The 19,644-nt window shown below is 36.1% G+C and overlaps 1 protein-coding gene across 1 annotated transcript in view; it reads left to right on the top strand.

The window, feature by feature from the left end:
* Window positions 1–18,025, top strand: part of PAXIP1 (PAX interacting (with transcription-activation domain) protein 1) — a 42,296-nt gene extending 24,271 nt beyond the window's left edge. Inside the window, exons 6-21 of the mRNA XM_010007060.1 lie at window positions 523–1,167; window positions 4,007–4,727; window positions 5,518–5,612; window positions 6,557–6,652; window positions 7,005–7,142; window positions 8,478–8,599; window positions 9,039–9,223; window positions 9,353–9,396; window positions 10,171–10,238; window positions 10,604–10,706; window positions 13,027–13,195; window positions 14,862–14,962; window positions 16,185–16,319; window positions 16,403–16,478; window positions 17,040–17,100; window positions 17,542–18,025. Of these exons, the coding sequence (XP_010005362.1) occupies window positions 523–1,167; window positions 4,007–4,727; window positions 5,518–5,612; window positions 6,557–6,652; window positions 7,005–7,142; window positions 8,478–8,599; window positions 9,039–9,223; window positions 9,353–9,396; window positions 10,171–10,238; window positions 10,604–10,706; window positions 13,027–13,195; window positions 14,862–14,962; window positions 16,185–16,319; window positions 16,403–16,478; window positions 17,040–17,100; window positions 17,542–17,557 (2,775 nt within the window). The 3' untranslated portion in view covers window positions 17,558–18,025. The remainder of the gene's footprint in view (window positions 1–522; window positions 1,168–4,006; window positions 4,728–5,517; window positions 5,613–6,556; window positions 6,653–7,004; window positions 7,143–8,477; window positions 8,600–9,038; window positions 9,224–9,352; window positions 9,397–10,170; window positions 10,239–10,603; window positions 10,707–13,026; window positions 13,196–14,861; window positions 14,963–16,184; window positions 16,320–16,402; window positions 16,479–17,039; window positions 17,101–17,541) is intronic.
* Window positions 18,026–19,644: the final 1,619 nt, after the last annotated feature.

Genomic DNA, 19,644 nt, shown 5'->3' on the forward strand with positions numbered 1-19,644 from the left:
GTCTCTACTTTATTGTGACATGCTGATTTTTCCTTAAATGCTTTTTCATGGTTGGTTGGTTTGGTTTAAAACTTTTTTTAGTGAAGAAAATGCAAATATAACCTGTGTTTAGACTCATATTAAGGTCCACCTAAAAATCAGCTGCATCTTATTATTGACTGTGATGTTCCCAGCTGCTGGAGTTCTGAAGGCTTTTTCAGAACCAAATTTCATTATTTTCAAATCTTTTGGTAATCAGGTTTGGAAAGAATTTAGGTAGTGGTGTTTTTGCAAGTGAAGATTTCTGTCTTCTGCAGTTGTGCGTTCTGAGTCCTTTATATTGTAAATGCAGAGGGTTTTGTTTTAATCTTGGAACTTGTGGCTGCACACAGCAGTGTAGTTAGTCCAGTTGGTTCTAGGAGAGATCACTTTCTGTTATTGGACGGCCTCATGTGATCTGCCTTTCCACACTCTGGGCTTGCCCTCAAAAAACTTTGTTTGTGTTTTTTGTGTTTAAGTATTTCTTTGTTTTTGTTTCCCCAGGAAAAATATGAATGTGCTTATAAACGGGACAGCATTAAAATTGTGACACCAGACTGGGTGGTGGATTCTGTAGCTGATAAGACTAAAAAAGAAGAGACTCCTTATCATCCTCGTTTAATTATATACGAAGAGGAAGAAGAGGAGGAGGAGGAAGAAGAGGAGGAAGCAGAAAATGAAGAACAAGATTCTCAAAATGAAGCTAGTACTGATGAAAAATTATCAAGCCCGGCATCTTCTCGAGAAGGATCACCTTTGGGTGATCAAGTTTTTTCACCGAAATCTACTACTGCTGATAAGGCAAAAGGGGAACTGATGTTTGATGATTCTTCAGATTCCTCTCCAGAAAAGCAAGAAAGGAATTTGAATTGGACACCAGCTGAAGTCCCACAGGCATCTACAGCAAAGCGTAGGTTGCCTCAAGGGAAGGACTCCGGGTTAATTAATTTATGTGCCAATGTCCCACCAGTGCCAGGTAATATTTTGCCTCCGGATATGAGAGGCAATCTGATGGCTTCAGTACAAGGTGCCCAAAGTTCTGATCGACAAGAAATGATGGCTTCATGGAGTCCAGCTGTGCGGACGTTAAGGAATATTACTAATAGTGCTGATATTCAGCAGATTAATAGACCATCAAATGTAGCACATGTAAGTGTTGGATTTTTAATTTGTAAGATATTAGACTTTTTCTTAGGAACTATTGTATCCAAGAACTTCAGTTTCCTTTTTTTGTTTTTTAAATGTACAGAGGATTAAAAGATCTCCATCTTACTTAGAAACCATGGCTAAATTAGTAACCCCCCTGTAAAAAGTAACTTCATTCCTAGCAGGTTCACAAAAGGAAGAGTGCAGTTAGAAACAGTGGAAGAGGAAAGTTGTGTTTTACCTATGGTGTGGTTTAGAGTTTCAGTATTAATTTCTTGGTAACAGAAGAAAAAAATTAATTTCTTGAGAATTATTTGGCTAGTTCAGGAAACCTGATTTCATACTCTTTGGGTTTTTTATTCAGTGCAAGGAAAAAACTGAAATTGGTTGTTCTTACGGTAGGTTCAGTTCTATACTGTGTTGTTCTGCTGGCATCATTAAATTGTTGTATAGTGTAGTCAGGATTATGAGGCAAAAGTCCTAACTTACATGTTCTTATGCCACTTGTATATTTGAGGTAATTGCAGCTTTTGTACTGATTTGATTTTAAGAAGAAAACAAAAAGTGAGCATGCACTGAAATAATTGGCAGCATTGAAATTCTCAGATGTTCATGGGAAGGGAACATGAGAAAAGTAGGTGCTGGTAAATGTTAGACATATCTTTTACTTAAGTAATGGTATTGATGCATTTATTTGGATGTTCATCTGAAGCTAAAACTTTCAAAGGTGCCTGAATAATACAGAAGCTTACAGCTAGTACTTAAACACAGAAGTGGAGACACAGAGATGTTGGTTCTTTGTTTTCTATGTGGCTTCTGAATATGAAATGGAAATGCAGGCTTCCTTGTAAAACTGAGTCTTAGATTCCTCTTCTCAGTGCCTTGAATTGTTTAAGGGCTGAGACTTCTGGGTAAGGACTGAGCAGAACTGCCCAAGTCCCTGGTCAGTTGGCCGGTGCTGGTAAGTTGGCTGATGCTTTCATGTTTGTACAACACATCTAACCCAGTAATTGCACTATCAAATACTCTTTAGTGGTAGCTCTGTGGAAGTATTTTTCTGTGAGTAATATTTATAGAACTAAAGGGCAGTTGATGGTATTGTGCTTCAGCTAGACTTTGTTCTCCAGAAGTCTTTTAGACTAGGGACTGGCCCATGCAGTGCAAGGACTGTGCTCGAGTACTGTTACCAGGCTGCTGTGTAGGGTGCTGTGTGCTAGCTCCAGCACATGGAGAAGTGCTTTGAATCTTAGAATTGTGAATCTGCTTCCTAGAGGGAGGAATACTAATTCTACCTTTTTCCTTAAAACTTCCCGCTGGTTAGGTTAAATTTGTGTCCTGCTTGGGTACCAGTCTTGGGTGGATTCCATGTCTTAGTGCAGTCTTGGAAAGTTAATGTTTAATTTGAACCTCAGATTCCTGGTGAATGGCGAGATCTGTAAGAAGAAGGCATTTTGCAGATACAAAGTTAGTCTCTGAATATAGCACTAGGATACTTTTGAAAGTTTTATCCCTTTATTTTGAAATATGTGTCCTGAAGCTGCTCTAATTTGACTTTTGGGACTTTTTGTGGAGAGCAGCATGAAGCTCTTTCCTCATACTGAGCCACAGAAACACTCTTTTTGTGTACGTTATTTTTAGCTATTAAATGTTGATACTGTGGTGCTGTCTAGACATTAGTGATGGGTGATGCATTGATAATCGTGGTTGTAAATGCATGCTGTACCAAAAGTGTCAAAATTACTTAGTTGGAGCCTGAGGTATTTTGAAGTGCTTTGTAAAAAAACACTTGAAACACCTCTGATGAAGAGTTAATGGATGTCTCATCGACAGGATACAGTTAATTGGCTTTGTGTTGTAGTGATGTGCTTTGATTCCTGTCTTGTCCACACATTCATCACTGAAATTTACAGTGGAATAATGTGGGGAAAGCAATCAAGCTTTGCAGGATTCACCAAAGCTGCTTTCATGTTTAAAGACTTTATGAAGAGTTGAGAGTTTCCTGATGCTCCTTCTAATTTTTAATAGGTAGTTTATATGAAGATATTTTAATAATGATGTAGAACTCATTTTAATCTGTTGGGAATCTGCCTAATTTTCCTTTTCTGATGCTTTAAAACTTCATTTGCTTAACTTGTGTCTGCTTACTGTGAAATGATTTTTCCCTTGACGGTGAGTTATACATCTAAAAATGAAATTAAACTTTAGATTACTTCAGCACTGTCTATAAACTTAAAATCTATTATTCTTAAGGATGAGTTGTTTAGGATTTTTTTCCCAATAAACTATTAGTACTCAGCAGATTTAATTTTTTGCTTAATTTTGGAATTCAGTTTAAAAAATAGAGCTAAATGCTCAATAATTGGTTCAAAGAAGGAAGAAGGTTGTTTTAAGTTCTCATGTTTCAAATAATCTTAATTAGTAGAGGCATTATTAACAATTTGAAAGCTAAAGACAGTGAGACTATAGGACTAAATTTTTACCTTAATAGACCAACAGGATTGTAAAATGAGTATTACAGTGGATTGAATTGATCAAGGTAGTTATTAATATAATCATAATGCTATTTGAGATAGCAATAATACAGGGATGGGTTTTAATCTTTTAAACTTCTGCTAAAATGTGCATTGTCACATACTAGGAGCTACGTGTAGCTCCACACTTTATGCTCTGTAAGTCCTATCTTTTCATTTTGCTATTAACAGTGAAAGATTTTTGTTTAGCTTGCAATGTATTTAAGAAGAGGGTTCTTTTCTTTTGAGAATTATAGTTGCCCAGTAGTTCTTGAAATATTTTAAAACTGAATGACAACAAAAAGGTCACAAAACTAATCTTTGTTTTCTAGATATTACAATCACTTTCAGCACCTACAAAAAGTTTAGAACAACAAGTAAATCATAGCCAACAGGGACATCCAAATGCGGTGCTGTTTAGTCAAGTGAAACTAACACCAGAGACACATTTATTACAGCAGTCTCATCAAGCACAGCAACAACAGCACCATCCTCTTTTACACCTTCAACCTCAACAACTTATGCAGCTACAACAGCAACAACAGCAGCAACAACCCCAGATTTCCCAGCAGTCTTTCCAACATCAACAGCCCCATCAGTTTTCACAACAGCAGCAGCAAGTTCATCAGCAGCACCAGTTCGCGCAGCAGCAGCTTCAGTTTCCACAGCAGCAGTTACATGCTCAACAGCAGCTCCACCGTCCTCAGCAGCAGCAGCTCCAGTTCCAACAGCAACATGCTTTGCAACAGCAGCTCCATCAGCTGCAGCAGCAGCAGCTACAGCAGCAACAACTGCAGCAGCTACAGCAGCAGAATCTGCAGCAACAACAGCTGCAACATCAGCAACAGCAAATGCAGCAACAGCAGTTGCAGCAGCAGCACTTACAACGATTACACCAACAGCATCAGCAAATGCAGAATCAGGCAGCACAACACTTGACTCAGACATCTCAAGTCCTACAGCATCAAGTTGTAGCGCAGCAGCCGCAACACCAGCAACAGCAACAACAACTGCAACAACAGCCACTTTTTGGACACGACCCAGCAGCAGAGAGTTAGTAATTATTGCCTCCTGATCCTTGAAAAAAGCAGCTGATGACATGACATGATGTGGGTTAGAACATCAAAAAATGAGTCTGGGTTTGCAGTATGAGATTGTAAGATTTAGAAACGCCATCCATGGCTCAGGACCAGTTTTACTAATTTTTAAGGAAACAGATTTAAATTAAAACTAAGGATGATCCAGAAATCTAAAAAGCCTGAGAGCACTAAGAACTTTCTTGTCAAATATGTACTTTAAGCCACTAGCATATAAACTAGGCTATGAGCACTGTGTTAGTCTATGCGTTTTTACCTTAGGAAGAGAGGAAAGGGGATTTCAAAGAGGATAACAACTGGAAAGACAGCTTAAATTTTGGAAATACTAGTTAATTAATGAGGATTCAGAATCAAATAGAAAGTTGTCATATCTTGCTTTGAGTTCTGTCTATGCTAATAGAACTGATTTTTTTTATTATTATTTTGACTAACCATCGCTGATATATATAAAAGAGTGAGTTGTTTTCCTTTTGGTGCCCCTTTCTTCTACCCCTTTAGCTTCCCTTCGTCCAGGAAAACAACCCACCCAGAACAAGAAAAAAAAGCCCTGAGCTGTGCTTTTAGACTTGGCTTTGAGCTTTGAAATTTTGGATACTATTTTTTCAAAGAAAAATTCACTCCAGAATTAAGTGATGTTTATAACCTGGTAATAGGAAAGATTAGTGTAGCAAATATGTTCTGGGATGAACTCTTCAGACTTTTCAAGTATTTAATTTTCTTTTCTTTTATGTGCCAAACTATTCCAGTTCCAGAAGAGTATTTCCTACTGGGCTGTGTCTTTGCAATTGCTGATTACCCAGAACAGATGTCTGACAAACAACTGTTGGCAACCTGGAAACGGGTAAGTTTCTGCTGTACTTTTGAAAAACTTTGTGATAACATATATTCATAGTGACTAAACCCTAAAAGGAATGACTGGAAGAATTTCAGCACTGGTCACTTTTCTTTAGGTGTTCTTTTGTATAATGTTTGTGTTACAACCTAAAAGTCATCATTCAGCTGCAGGTGACCTGAAAAAGTAATAAAAATGCCTTAGATGTGCAGCCTGCTTGACTTAAGTTGTCTTGAGTCAGACCGTTGGCTAAGTAAGTTGTAGCCTTAACTACTTATGCTTTTAGTTTGTCAGCTGTAGTGTAGCAAGTGTAATATTGCTTTGCTCTTTCTTTAACTTGGTTGTATAAAAATACTTTTTCTGCATATAATTTTGGCATTTAATAGCCTGTGAGGTATCCACCTGACTGAATAAGATGGAGGAATAGAGCATTTCTATTTTTTGCCAACTTCTATTTTTCAGAAATATCTGATTGTATCCTTTCCTAAATGAGAGGACTTTGATGTTCTTCAGAAACTTCTGATGGATTTTGTAGTTGAATTTTCCCTAAAAAAAAACCCTACAATTTTGCATAATCAAGTAAGCTGTTGACATTTTTAACAGCACTTGTGTTTATTTCTGACATAGAATTGAATAGTTCATAAAAATTGTTTATTAGTTAAACTGCAAAAATAAACATGAGGTTATTTTTGTTATATCTTTATTTGTTGGGGTTTTTTTCAATTGGTTCTGAAAAAACCTTTTGTAGCTCAGTAAAAAGGTGCATATTTAATTTTATTTTCTCCATTTTTATTTTTTTTTTCAAAAGCTATATAACAAACCATTTTGGGGGGGTAACTCTGCAGTGGAGTGGTGCTAATGGTGGCAGTCATAAAGAGTAGACTTTATTTCAGACTGGTGTTTTTTTTTTTCTTAGGGTAATACTTGGAATTTCAGATTTGTTCTCTTTTCAGATCATTCAAGCACATGGTGGGACAGTGGACCCTACCCTCACAGGCAGATGTACACATCTTCTTTGTGAAAGCCAAGTCAGTAACATGTTTGCTCAGGTAAGCAAACCAGTGATGTTTATTCATAAATATTTTCATTTACTTGGCAATTACAATTCTTGAAAAGGCAGGGCTTTTCAGATGTACTTCATGCTTAGATTGTAAGTGTAACATTAAAGTTTTTAATGACATGCTCTTTTATGAATTATGCTTTTTATGATATAACAAAATTTAAGAATGAATGTAGTATATTTATTCCAGAGAACACTGGGAAGGTTCCTGTGAGAAGGAGGATCCTGAAACAGTAGAGAAAAGCAAATTACTGAAATTGAAGCTTTGTATTGTATAAAATTTTTAAATAAAAGGAAGACATGTTTTGATTTTTAAAAGCTGTTTATGCCTGTATTCATAGGCTTTAAGAGAAAGGAAGAGATGTATTACAGCACATTGGCTGAACTCAATCTTGAAGAAGAAGAAAATGGTACCACCTCATCGAGCCCTTCATTTTCCAGTGGCATTTCCACCAGGAGCAAAGCCATGCTCTCAACATGTGAGAAGAAAAAGCTTTTATCTAAAGAATGCTTGCTTCACTACATGAGCAATATTAAAATATAGCTGGAAGGTGCTTACTCAAAGCGAAGTACACATTTTTTTTGGAAGGAAAGCTTGTATGAATCCCGAAGTCCCATGTGTATGTAATGCATACTGGAGGATTCAGAGTGCTTTGCAGGTCTTAAGGATTCTGAAGATTAACACTCGTGTTTTGTTAATTGTTCTCTTAAGAGAGAATGTGGTGCAAAGATTACAGGAGTTATACGTAGCAAGATGACAGGAGTCCCAAGACGCCTATTTTTGACTGACAGCATGTCCAACAGTACATGTTTCCTTCAACATAACCCAGGATTTTGAGGGGATTTTTTGAGCTTTTTACTTTTTCTGGATCAATGCCTAGGAAATACCAGAAAAGGGAGGCTGTGCTGTTAATCAGGGAATAGGAAGTCACCATTCCAGTAGTCTGTGCAGTGAGGAGCACTGGGGAAGTTAAATTGTGTGGAGTTGAAAGACAAATTTGCAGTTTAATCAGATGCATCTTGAAATAGGCTGAGCAACATCAAAAGATGCCAGACTTTGTCTTGGCATTGGATTTTTTTGTGCTGGATACAGACTTGCAGGCTGATGGCCACCTCACTACCTAGTTCTAAAAGACATGGAAAGAAATAGAGGTCTGGAAAAATCAGTCTGTAACGATATGCATGTGAATGCAGTGGTTACTAAATGTAACATGTAATGTAGTAAGTGTAGTTTGATATTGGCAACAAAATTGCCATTACCTTTCCTAAACTAATGGAGAGAATAGCAAAAAGGGAAGCTTGTCAAGACTGAGAATAAGAAAGGAAGAGGTGGAATTGGTTTGCCACCCATGATCAGCTGGCTCAGTTTGTTGGGTGTCATGGCAGGGTAGAGCAGAGCATTCAGGAGATGTTCAAAAGCAGAGTGGGACAAGTAAGGTTTTCTGTCTTCCTGTGTACAAACAGCAGCCTAAGAAAGAGGCAAGACAAGTGTGAGAAGAAAACTAGCTGTGAGCTCTTTCATAGTAAAACTGCAGTCTTTGTATATGAGAAAAAGCTGACCAGTAGAATGAATTTTTTTCTTTCTGAGTCAGAACTAGTGCTAGAAACCTAAAATTTGAATGTGTAAACCAATTTTTAAATTGTACTTTTATGTATCCTAACAGGCAAGTTTTAAGTGCCTCCATGTCATAGTTATGATACCGTATATTTAATTGTAATGCAAAAAAGTTAGTAACAGAAAAATACTTTCACCAGGAGTGTTTTGTAATACTGCCTATTTTCAATTGTTTGTAACTGTCTCTTTCTGTCTGTAGATAATCTCTGTGACAGGATTTGTTGATAGTGACAGAGATGACCTCAAACTAATGGCCTACCTAGCAGGTGCCAAATACACAGGCTATCTGTGTCGCAGCAATACGGTTCTCATCTGTAAAGAGTAAGTGGTTTATCTCTGCAGTACTCATCTTCTCAGTTGCCTCTTGCCAGTTAGTGCTTTTCTTAAATGTGAGGTGCTAGTTACATCTCATGATAGGAATGTTAATTTTAATTTTAATCAGTTTTGTAATGTGATAGCAATAAACTTACTGATCTAATTTAGTTTAAGAAACAACTACACACTGTTACAGGGTAAAGGAACGTTGGCGGAAGGAAATTAAGTTAAATCCAGGTGATTCCTTTTGGGGCAGAAATTCTCCCCTAATTGACTTGTTTAGCAGCTAAAGCAAAAGAATTTTTTCAGACTATCTGCTTTGTCACAATTAAAATGGGTGATAGGCTAAACCAGAAATATTAGTATTTTTTTGTTTATTATTAGAAATCTATTTCGCCTATTTTATTGAAATATATCTTTTTTTTCTGAATCTCTGAACAATAAGGCCCAGTGGCTTGAAGTATGAGAAAGCTAAAGAGTGGAGGATACCATGTGTGAATGCACAATGGCTCTGTGACATCCTGCTAGGACATTTTGAAGCTTTACGGCAGATACAGCACAGTCGGTATACAGTGTTCAGTCTTCAAGATCCTCTTTCTCCTAGTCAACATCTAGTTATAAACTTTCTGGGTAAGAGTTTCAGTCCCAAAATGCTGTTCTGTAGCAGTTATATGTGTACCTATTTAATCAATGGAAGCATGTGTCTTCTATTAAGAATAACTTCGTTATGGTCTCATTCTTGTTTTGTTCATTTTTTAGATGCTTGGAGAGTCCCATTAAAGGTGTCACCAGAACTTCTAATGGTATGTTGAATTGTGTGAGCACGTGTATATGGTGTGAGCAACATGCCCAAGGAACTTCCACAGACCCATGCTGAGCCTCCTGGCTGTACTTCCTGCTACTGGGTTTTTTTTTTTGAGAAATCTGAGAAATAGTCTTTTCCAGAGCTAGAAACCTGCACTAGGATATACAAAATCAAGATACAAATAAAAGCCACACTTTTAAATATTTCTAAGTAAAAGCTACATTTCTCTACTCCAGGGCAAATTCTCTAATGGCTGGTCTAGTATTGCAGAGACTGGGAGTGTCTATCCATTGAGTACCTGAGCATGCACTGGAGCTTCTGTTTGTGCAGGCAGGATACCTATGTGTTTAAAAGGCAGTTGCCAGCATTTTCTGTTGGTATTTAAGCACCTGAAAAATTATTGTAGTCTTCATGTATTTAACAAATGGACAGGTTTTCAGCCTCTTTCTCATTTAATTAATTAGGATTTCCATTGATGATTGTTAGTTTTATTTAAAGGAAAAAAAAAAAAGACCCACAATATTTTATTTGGTGTTCACATAAATGATTACATAACTTTATGGAGAAGCTTTGGTTAATGCTCAGCTTTGCTCCAGTCAATTGTGTAAGCAGTAGGTACACTGGTGTGTATTCACTAGCTTATCTTTTTCATTTGTGCTTAATTTTCTGTCATAGTCTTAGAATATTTGATGTCTAGTTTTCATCTTTCAGAATGAAAGTTGGTTTCCCTGCGCTCAATTCAGATATAAATGTGTAGCTGATTTGATTTCAGGGTGTAAGGTTGCCTTTGAAACCAAAGCAGAATGAGTCCAGTCTTCAGCCATCTTCCAAAAGAGCAAGGTAAGAAGAGTGAGCAATCAGTGCCAGTAGTCCTTAATTTACTTTTTTTACAGAAAAAGCTCCATCCTGTGTCTGGTGAGTTGAAATAACTAGCAATGTTTTTTGTGTATTGCCAGCTGCTCAATTGGCAGGAATAAAATAATAACTAGAGAGTGTGAAGTAGTTAAAGAAAAGAAACAGGACAATAGTCCTGTTCTCAGCATAGAAGTTTTTTCTTGAGAAGGAGATTGATCCTACCTAATTCTTATTCGTCTCAGTACTTCGTTGGTAAAAATTGCAAGAGTGTGCTTTTCTAGTTTTAAAATAATGATAATGCAGCCTTTGTCCCTAACTTCACATGCTGCTGTATTTCATGTATTTTGTAGGATTGAAGACCTACCACCACCTACTAAAAAGCTCACCCCAGAATTGACGCCAATGGTGCTCTTCACAGGGTTTGAACCTATGCAAGTTCAGCAGTACATTAAGGTGACTTTCATGCTTATCTCTTGTGGACTACATTGAAACCTCTGCTAACATTTTTCACAGTTTTGAATTTTGGCTATCTAAGACTTGATGAGTGTACAGTAAGTGGATATAAATCCATACTTGCTGGGGCTGATGTTAGTGTGTAGATTTATGTGAAATGAGTTTTATTTTGTAACGGTTCTGCTCTAGTAAACTGCTTCATACTTATGTGCTGCTTGTTTTTATTTTCCATATGATTGTTTTAAAAAGCAAGAAGCCCCTTCCACATTTGTTTTCAAATCAGCAAACTTGTTAACCATATTTAGGTGAGAAAAGTAATAATGGTTGTACTGGATAACACCCAAGATTCTTCTGTTGTAGTTAGTATCTGTAGTGCCAAGTGCTTCAAGGAAAGCTGATGACAAAGGTTATAGCAGGTGTGAGGTAGTTAGTTCCCAGGAAGACTTTATTCTGTTTCCTAATAAACCTGTCCCAGAACTTCACTCTAATTTCTAACATTCTTTTAATGGTATAAAAATCAAGTAATTCCTTGAACCGTAAGTATGTGTTCCTAAAGAAGTTTTCATTTAGTTATATTGTTTTTCATATGTTGGCTGAGGTTTGAGGCACAGGGGTTTTTTTCACTGCTGAACTCAGTAGTACATAAAAGATCCTGCCTATGATGCCTGCTGGTAGATAACCAAAAGGAAATTAGGTCTAGTTTGAATCCTCCACACTTCTTGGAAATATGCATCACTTCGGTGTGCTCAAAAATACCTAGTATCTTCTTCAGTATACCTAGAGTTGTTTTTAAGTGGTAGGATTTTTGAGGTTTTTTTCCCTTTTGCATTTGAAGCGTGATATTAAGTTTTTTAGAACATAAAATATTTTGGTACAAAAAATATTTTTCAGTATTTCCCATAAAATTCCAATGTCAGCTTCTCATTTTCTGTCATGTTGGTACTGTGTTAATTACGTGGAGGATCTGGTTTGGTACCAGCTATGGCTTACAAATAGTAGAAAATTAACTTCAGCATCAAGGCTTGTGATGTTGAATCTAAACTTGGCAGTGGTGGTACTATCAAAACCTTTCAGAGTTTGGATACCTACCTGAGTGAGGCTTCTTAGTTCTTGAGATGGAGGGGTAGTCTCTGTTTCTTGTTTGCCCAGAGGGTACCTTGAACATCAGAATGGAAGTCTTGCAAGATCTTCACTCATATGTACAGTGTTTGAGGTGAACATGTATTGACTGTGAAAATAACAGCCTTTGCCTTTCATAGGTATACAAGCATAGTGTTCACAATGTGTTTTGAAGGACATAGAGTGGGAAGGTTCAGTGTCATTAAATAATACTTTTGTGTATCATCTCTGTGCAAACTGTCAAAGTAAGCCAGCCCGGTGAAGGAAAGTTTACAATATTGTCACTCTCCATCCTAGTTGTTCCTTATTCTCAGAGCAGCAGAGTACAGAGTGATGCCAGAGGTCTTTTAGGGTTTCTAACACACCTAGTAGAACTTCCTGCATTTGAGACTACTGATGACTGATACAACAACATCGCCCTATTATGTTCAGTATTTATGCTTGCACAAATTTGTGAGGCTTTTATTTGTTTGGACAAAATGCTGTCAAAATCAAAAATCTGTGGTGCATAGATACTGAAGTTGTCCAAATATTTTTTCATTTTTTAAACCTTTATGGGAGGAAACAGGCTTTATTTGTAACTAACACCTGTGGTAATTTGATATGCCTCACTATTTGATTTGTATCTTAACTCACCAGATAGAAATTGTGATTGAAGTAGTTTGGGCTTGATAGTTTTAATCAAGGAAAAAAAGGATAGTTGCCCACTGTCAGGAAAAATACATGCTGAACTAGCGCATTTGAAGAGTATGTGGTTTTCATGAGATGCTTTTCTTCTGAAGAAAAGACTTGCAAAATTAAGTTTACTGTAGCTACAGTATAGTAAGTTCCATAGGGAAGAGCAAAATTAATGAATGTGATGCTTACTTTAATTTTATAGCATGTTTCATTTATACAAGATTTTTATTTGTATCTCAACAGTTACTTCCTTGCTTTGAAAAACACATAACCCAAAACCAAAAAATTGCAGAAGCACAATGTAGATTTTCAGTCTTGCCAGATGAAGCTTATTTCTGGTGACACCAGGATTTGCAGTGGCTTTAAATTCTGTCAAAATTAATTAGCTTTAGGAATGACTGTATTTGCTGTTTCATTACATGCTTAGTTTTATTTGATGGTGATGTTACGAATCTTCATATTTTTTTCCTCCCAGTTTTTGAAGGAATCTTTCATTTTGATTTGTGTGTTGTACAACTTTCAGAAACTGTATATCCTTGGAGGTGAAGTAGCAGAATCTGCCCAGAAATGCACCCATCTAATTGCCAGTAAAGTGACTCGAACTGTCAAGTTCCTGACAGCAATTTCTGTAGTCAAGCACATAGTAACTCCAGAGTGGTTAGAAGAGTGTTTCAAATGCCAGAAGTTTGTTGGTAAGTTAAAACTAGTATCAATTTCTATAGCAAATGTAAGGTTTGCTGATTTAAGTGCGTAGGGATGGGATGCATATTTTTTGTTTTGACTTCTGACTTTAGGGTCTCTTCCAGGTTTGATGGAGTTCAGTTTAGAAAGCAGAGCTCATAAGTACAGGAAGTCTGATTAGCATAGTTCATAATTTATGTTGTGTTTAAGTTATTGTACTAGCAGCTAGTTGGTATTTCAGTTAAGGTAGATTACATTGGTATCATTGAAAAAGTTGTCAGAAGAAGAAATGATGTATTATTTTATTAGTTCTTTGTCAGTGGAACATTCTGTAACATTTAGTCTCCATCTGATTTTATACAGCTTCTTTCCATTAAATGAAGCAAATAAAATAATCTTTAGAATTTGCTTTAGGGTGATTAAGTGGTTGGACATTGTTAAGCATTGTATTTCTCATACAGACATTTACAGATTTTTACCTATGGTTACATTACTTCTTCAGCCTCAAATGCTTTTGGTTCAGTAATTTTTCTGAAATGGAAGGTGTAAAGCACTACACCAGTATTGGAAATATATATACAAAAATGCATTTAAATAATTAAAGTTAATTAGTCTAGTACAGTAGCTGTGTTGGAAGATGTCAAATTTGTGTTCTGCTACTTCTCTGACAGCTGAAAATATCAAAATAGATGGTTTTGGTCTGTTTGACAAGGATGTTGGATCTGAAGAAAATCTTCTTAAAGGCTGATTATTTGTTTTATGATTGTTGGATGTTTTTAATACAATTTGTTTGTAAGAAGCAAATATGTAACATTGTTGCATAACTGTCACAAAGACTTAAGCCTATAGATAATTAACCAACAAATCAGCAAAGATTTACGAATCTGAAGAAGGCAGCTTGCATGGCTCAGCATCAGTGAACTGAGAAATCAATCTATTTGAAAGCTATTGGGAAGTAAAGAAAGTCTGGGGATTTAGGATGACTTTTTCAATCTAGAACTTGAAGTACTTTACTTGTCTACTGAAATTGAGTAGATTTGTAGCTAATGGCAGTTGTTTAGAAAAATATTGACACCATCTCTTGAAGATTGTCAAAATTGTCCTTGGAAAAACCAGTTTGTTCTCCATACATTTTTTTTTTCATTCTTTAAACATAGGTGTTTTGAGTGAAATCTGGTACAGAAGTACAGTTTTTTTTGTGGAAGGATGAAGTTAAGACAAATTTGATACCTAATAAAAACCAAAACATTAACTGAATTACAGGAGAAGTAAAATAGATTGAAAGTTTGCTCTGTTAAGGCTGTGTGAGGAGTTGGACTTTCTGGGATCCCATAGGTTGTCACAGTGATTGGAGCTTAATTGTTTTGCTCATTTTTTATAGAAAATCAACAAATAAAAGTTTACAGGTTCCTCCAATAAGTTAGAAAAGGGGCTTTATAGGACAGTGGCTGTAGCTAGAAATACAAGTATAAAACACACAGGCAATTTTATTGTCCAAGTAATTATGGGTCATCCTTGTAAGATGCCTAATAAAAGGCAATATTATAATCATGTTAGAATTAATGAAAGTGTACCATATAGAGTCACTGCCACCAACATTTTCTACTCAGATTAGATCTTGGGTTACATGGATGTTTTTACCTGCCATGGGTTACATGATAAGTCTTTCTTTTTCAGATGAGCAGAACTTTGTGCTCAGAGATGCTGAAGCTGAGGTGCTGTTCTGCTTTAGTTTAGAGGAGTCTCTAAAGAGAGCACAAGTAGCTCCACTGTTCAAGGTATGTAGTTTAAAAGGATATTTAAATACTTGAAGCTTTTCAACTTATTTTTTTCAGCATCAAGACCACAGCTTTTATGTAAAACAGACTAGCATATAAACTGAAGCATTTGTTAGAAATTTTACCTTTTTCTTTAATTCCATTTCCTTCTTAAGCATTGCTGGGATGGATCTCAGCCCTCTGGCTGACTGGATCCTGTAAATGTGAACAAAACATGCTCAGTATCATTAACAGTATTTGTTACCTTACAAAATTTTGACCATTTTTTTTACACCATCCTGGTAGTCAAGGCATTTGTGCATAAACATGAGAGTCTGAGCCTGAGTTTGCACTTCAGCTTCAAGGAGTACTAGTCTGATTCTCCTTGAAGACTGACTGTCCTTACCACCTGGCTGTTTGTGAGGATGGTGCAAAATGGCTTTCATTCCTCTGGTTGAAATTACATTACAGTACAGAGAGGTATCCAAAGATCGAGGTTGCTAGAGAGATTCTTCAGCCTAACTAAATTTGAGATTCTTTATTGAGGCAAACCACCTCAAGAGGGTTTTTTTACAACCTGAAATGAGTAAGAATCTATGTCTTTTATTAAATCTAAATTCTACATTTGGGTCAGTTTTGCAGTCTAAATAGTAAGGGGTTTTGAAATTCGTAAGTGGTGAACAGAGATAATCTACTTTGTGATCTGATTGCTTGTGTTGGTCTCAGTCCTGTAGTAGGATAATTTTTGTCAGGAAGTAATACATTGGTTATAAATTAGAATCTGAAAGTTCTTTTGCAACACTTCAGACATCCCTGTGCTTGAAGAAGCAAGGAAAATTGTTGTTCTTATGTGTTTTAACACAGCTGCATTTACCTTTGCTTTTTTTTTTTCTTCTCTTTTTAACCTTAGTGTAACCAGTGGTCATTTGTAGGTTTCACAGAATCATGGAATTGTCAGAGTTGGAAGGGACCTCTAGAGATCCTGGTTGTCAAAATAGGCACACCTAATTTGTTTAAACTTACAAAAATGGTGGGTTTGCCCTTGCAAGGAAAGTATCAGTGGCAATTAAGGACAACTCATCAGCTGATGAACTTGTTACCATAAGCTGTGACATCTAACACCAGCTTGCAAAGCCTGCCCTGTGATTGTGCAAGAGAAGAGTCACGTCACAATGAAACCCTAATGCATTGCAGAAATCAGATAACAAAATGTTTTTTCTTATTGTCTCTTTTCTCTTTTTAGGGAAAATACTTTTACATTACACCTGGAATTTGTCCCAGCCTTTCCACCATGAAAGCAATTGTGGAATGTGCAGGAGGAAAAGTATTATCTAAACAACCATCTTTTCGCAAACTCATGGAGCATAAGCAGAATAAAGTGGGTAGAGTGTTGCTTGCTAAAATTTACTGGTAAAATCTTGCTGTGTTATTCTGAGCTTACAATTAGTTTCTTTCCTTTAGAGTTTGCCAGAGATAATCTTGATTTCCTGTGAAAATGACCTTCATTTATGTCGAGAATATTTTGCAAGAGGCATAGGTATGTATAAGTTATCAGTGTAGTTGGAACACTATAGCTATATTGTTTTGATTTTTTAAAAATATTTTTTAAAAATTGTAATAGTTTTACAAGTACAGACATATTTTGAGGCTTTCAGGTAATAATAGAGGAATACATGGTCTATCCTGCAAACCATGGCGAGATCCGAGCCAGCTGTTAGCTGGGTATTTCTGATAGGGCTATTTTATAGCCAAGTCACCATAAATCTCTGGAAGGGGTAGGCTTGGACCTGGGGTTTCAGTCCTGTGTCAGGCGAGATTACTGTCTCAGTATTCATTGAATTAGTTAAAGATTTGCAGTTTTCCTTTCAGCTATTTTTACTCAAGTATAGAGTCCCAAGACTCACTGTGGTTGTTAACAAAGACATGCACAGGAAAGTCTATTTGTGGTGTGGTGTGTGGGGCCCTGTTAGTCGTGGGGCAATACTCCCTTATACTCCCTTACGTCTTTGAAAGGTTCAGAATGGCCCTTCCTGATGCAGAATGAGGAGGAATGTCCATGTAGCATGTGAACTGTATGCATGTTTTTGATATTTTTCAGATGTCCACAATGCTGAGTTTGTCCTGACTGGGGTACTTACTCAAACACTGGATTATGAATCATATCCTTTTTGTCTAAAGGCTGGCTGCTGCTTTGAGAAGTGTGGTGTATTAAAAGTTTTTCTTAATTAGGAAATAGTTTTTATTAAATTTTTAGGATGTGTGATGTTTACTTGATAGGAGGGTAGTTTAACACCCAGAAACTAAGCTAGTTTAAAATTAAGGTGGAATTACTTTTTGATCAGTGGAGGTGGGGGTCAGGGTTGTCAGAAAGTAACTGTAGTGGAAAAATTAAGGAACAGGAAACAAACTTACCACTAAGGAAAATATTTGTTGAGTTATTTGCAGATGAGGAAATTAGCTTTTTACTAAAGAAGATTCTAAATCCTGTTTGATAAATACAGTGGAGTGACCAGTAAGGGTTCTATGTGTTTATACGTGTTTTTAATACAAGTTCTATTTTGCAGTCATTTCCAGAAGTTGTTCTTTCTTAACATACATACATATAAGTTTACTTGATGGATAGTAAAATGCCTTACTGCTTCGGAATCCTTGGGGCATTAAATCAAACTGTTCAGCCATTGTACAAAGCAACTAAAACTTCCTGTGGATGCTGTTTTCCAGCTGTTTTCCTAGGGATGATGAGCAGTTTAAAGCAGGAAAGCAAAAATGAGCTGCATCTTTTTTAGGATGTGTAATTTTATTATGCTGAAACATAATTTACTATGTTTTGTATTATACTACCATTTTAAAAGAGCCCAGTTTAGCTATCATGATTAGCCTTGTTTTTAAGCATTTTAACCTAAATGATGGTACTTCAGCCAAAAGTATAATTTGGATGTAAAAATGAAAGGGCTTGCTATCTTATTAAATTATGGATGTTGAAGATGAAAATGTTTTGTACTTTATTTTTATTTCTTATACTCTATTTTCTTTTATATTGATATTTTGCGCACATTTTAAATAAATGTACTTTTAAATGTTTTACTCTATATTTTAGTGGTCGTTCATTTTTTTGAATACTGTGCAACAATGGCACTCTGGTAAGAGTAAATTACTCGGATCTTTTTTCAAGGAATGTGAAATTATTTTAAGCTTATTTTACCAGGTATGTTTTAATATATAAGATCCCAGTGCTTTAGAGGGAAATTGTTGTAAATGTATATATGTGTTTTTACTGCAACAAAGAAATAGCTTGAAGGAAAGGGAAACTATAAACCCACATATTACACTGTTGTGATAACTTCTGTTTGTATAGTGAGTTTTACTAAATAAATATTTTTAAAGTCTCCCAAATCTATATTCAGTTGTATTTTCTAATACAGACACAGTTCTAATAATCTGACTTCAGATTCTAGTAGATTAAAAAAAGTCATCCTAAGAGCATTTAGTCTTTGATCAGCAACCCATTAAGCTCTAGTTGGGGATTGCAGGTTTTCATTTATCAGTACAGAATCAAGTGCATTATAGCACCTTGAGAACAATTCAAAATAGAAAATAAAAAAGCAATAACTTATCACTTTAAGCTTATCACTTTAAGCAATAGCTTTTTTAAAAACATTTTGTATTTTTATGCAGAACCATTTTACAGAGAAGATTTTACAAACACAGTATCATTAAACTGAGGTAAACTGCGATGTTAGCTTACACAGAGCTTTCTACAGAGAAATGACTAATTATTTCACATCTCCCTTTTGTGCTATGGCTTAAAATGTAAATCCACCAGCTACTGGACCACTGTGTCTGTTGCCTTCCCATGCCTCAGTTCAACAAAGTGCTTAAGTGAATGACAGATTGAAGCTGTATGAACAGTCAGAGTACATTTCAAGATGAGTGAAGACCCACGGAGGTCAGTACTGCGTCTGTTGCCTGTTATTGCTGGCTCTGGGTTCTGGTTTGCTTCTGTATTTGGGTGTTTCTATTGTCCGCAGTAAGGGGCTACATGATGATAACAAGAATGATAAAATTTCTATCATTGTGACTTTTGGTAAGTTGACAAAATGTAGTAAATGAGAATGTTATTTTTGCTCAAGGTGGTTTTAGGTGCATTGGAGGTTAAAAAAAGGTGTGGTACAGGGTGGGAGAAAATGGTACTTTTCCCCACATGCCATTAACTTGTGACGGAAGTTGTGTGATTTTTCTTACTGTGGTGTTTGGTTCTCTGAAAGTTTCCTCTTTTTTATGAGATAGATTAAGAAAAATTGGAGATGTAATGGAGGCAGTTGATGACATGATTTTATGCTTTAACTTTTCCAATGGAGGGACTGCAGTGGCAGTTGATTGTTGGCTGATGAGTTGTGCCAATGATTTAAATCGTTCAGATGTATAGACCTGGCAAGTCTGGTCTCCCTTTACTGTAAATGGAGGGAGAGAATATCTCTAAAACTTGACTTAAAAACCCCTGGAGAGAGAGCATCTCTTAGTGGTTTAGTTATCTGCATCTTTTAGAACACAGAAAATAGGCAAGATTAATCCCACTCTAAAGAATTTCAGTAATGCATATAGTATTTTTTTTAGTGGAGAAAAAAGTTCTTTTTCCTCAAATATATTTCAGAATGTGTAATACTGAAATGAACTAAATCTGTGTTAATCTCTGGATTACTTGA

This window comes from Chaetura pelagica, unplaced genomic scaffold (genome assembly GCF_000747805.2).
Source record: "Chaetura pelagica isolate M959 unplaced genomic scaffold, ChaPel_1.0 scaffold17, whole genome shotgun sequence".
Lineage (NCBI taxonomy): Eukaryota > Metazoa > Chordata > Aves > Apodiformes > Apodidae > Chaetura > Chaetura pelagica.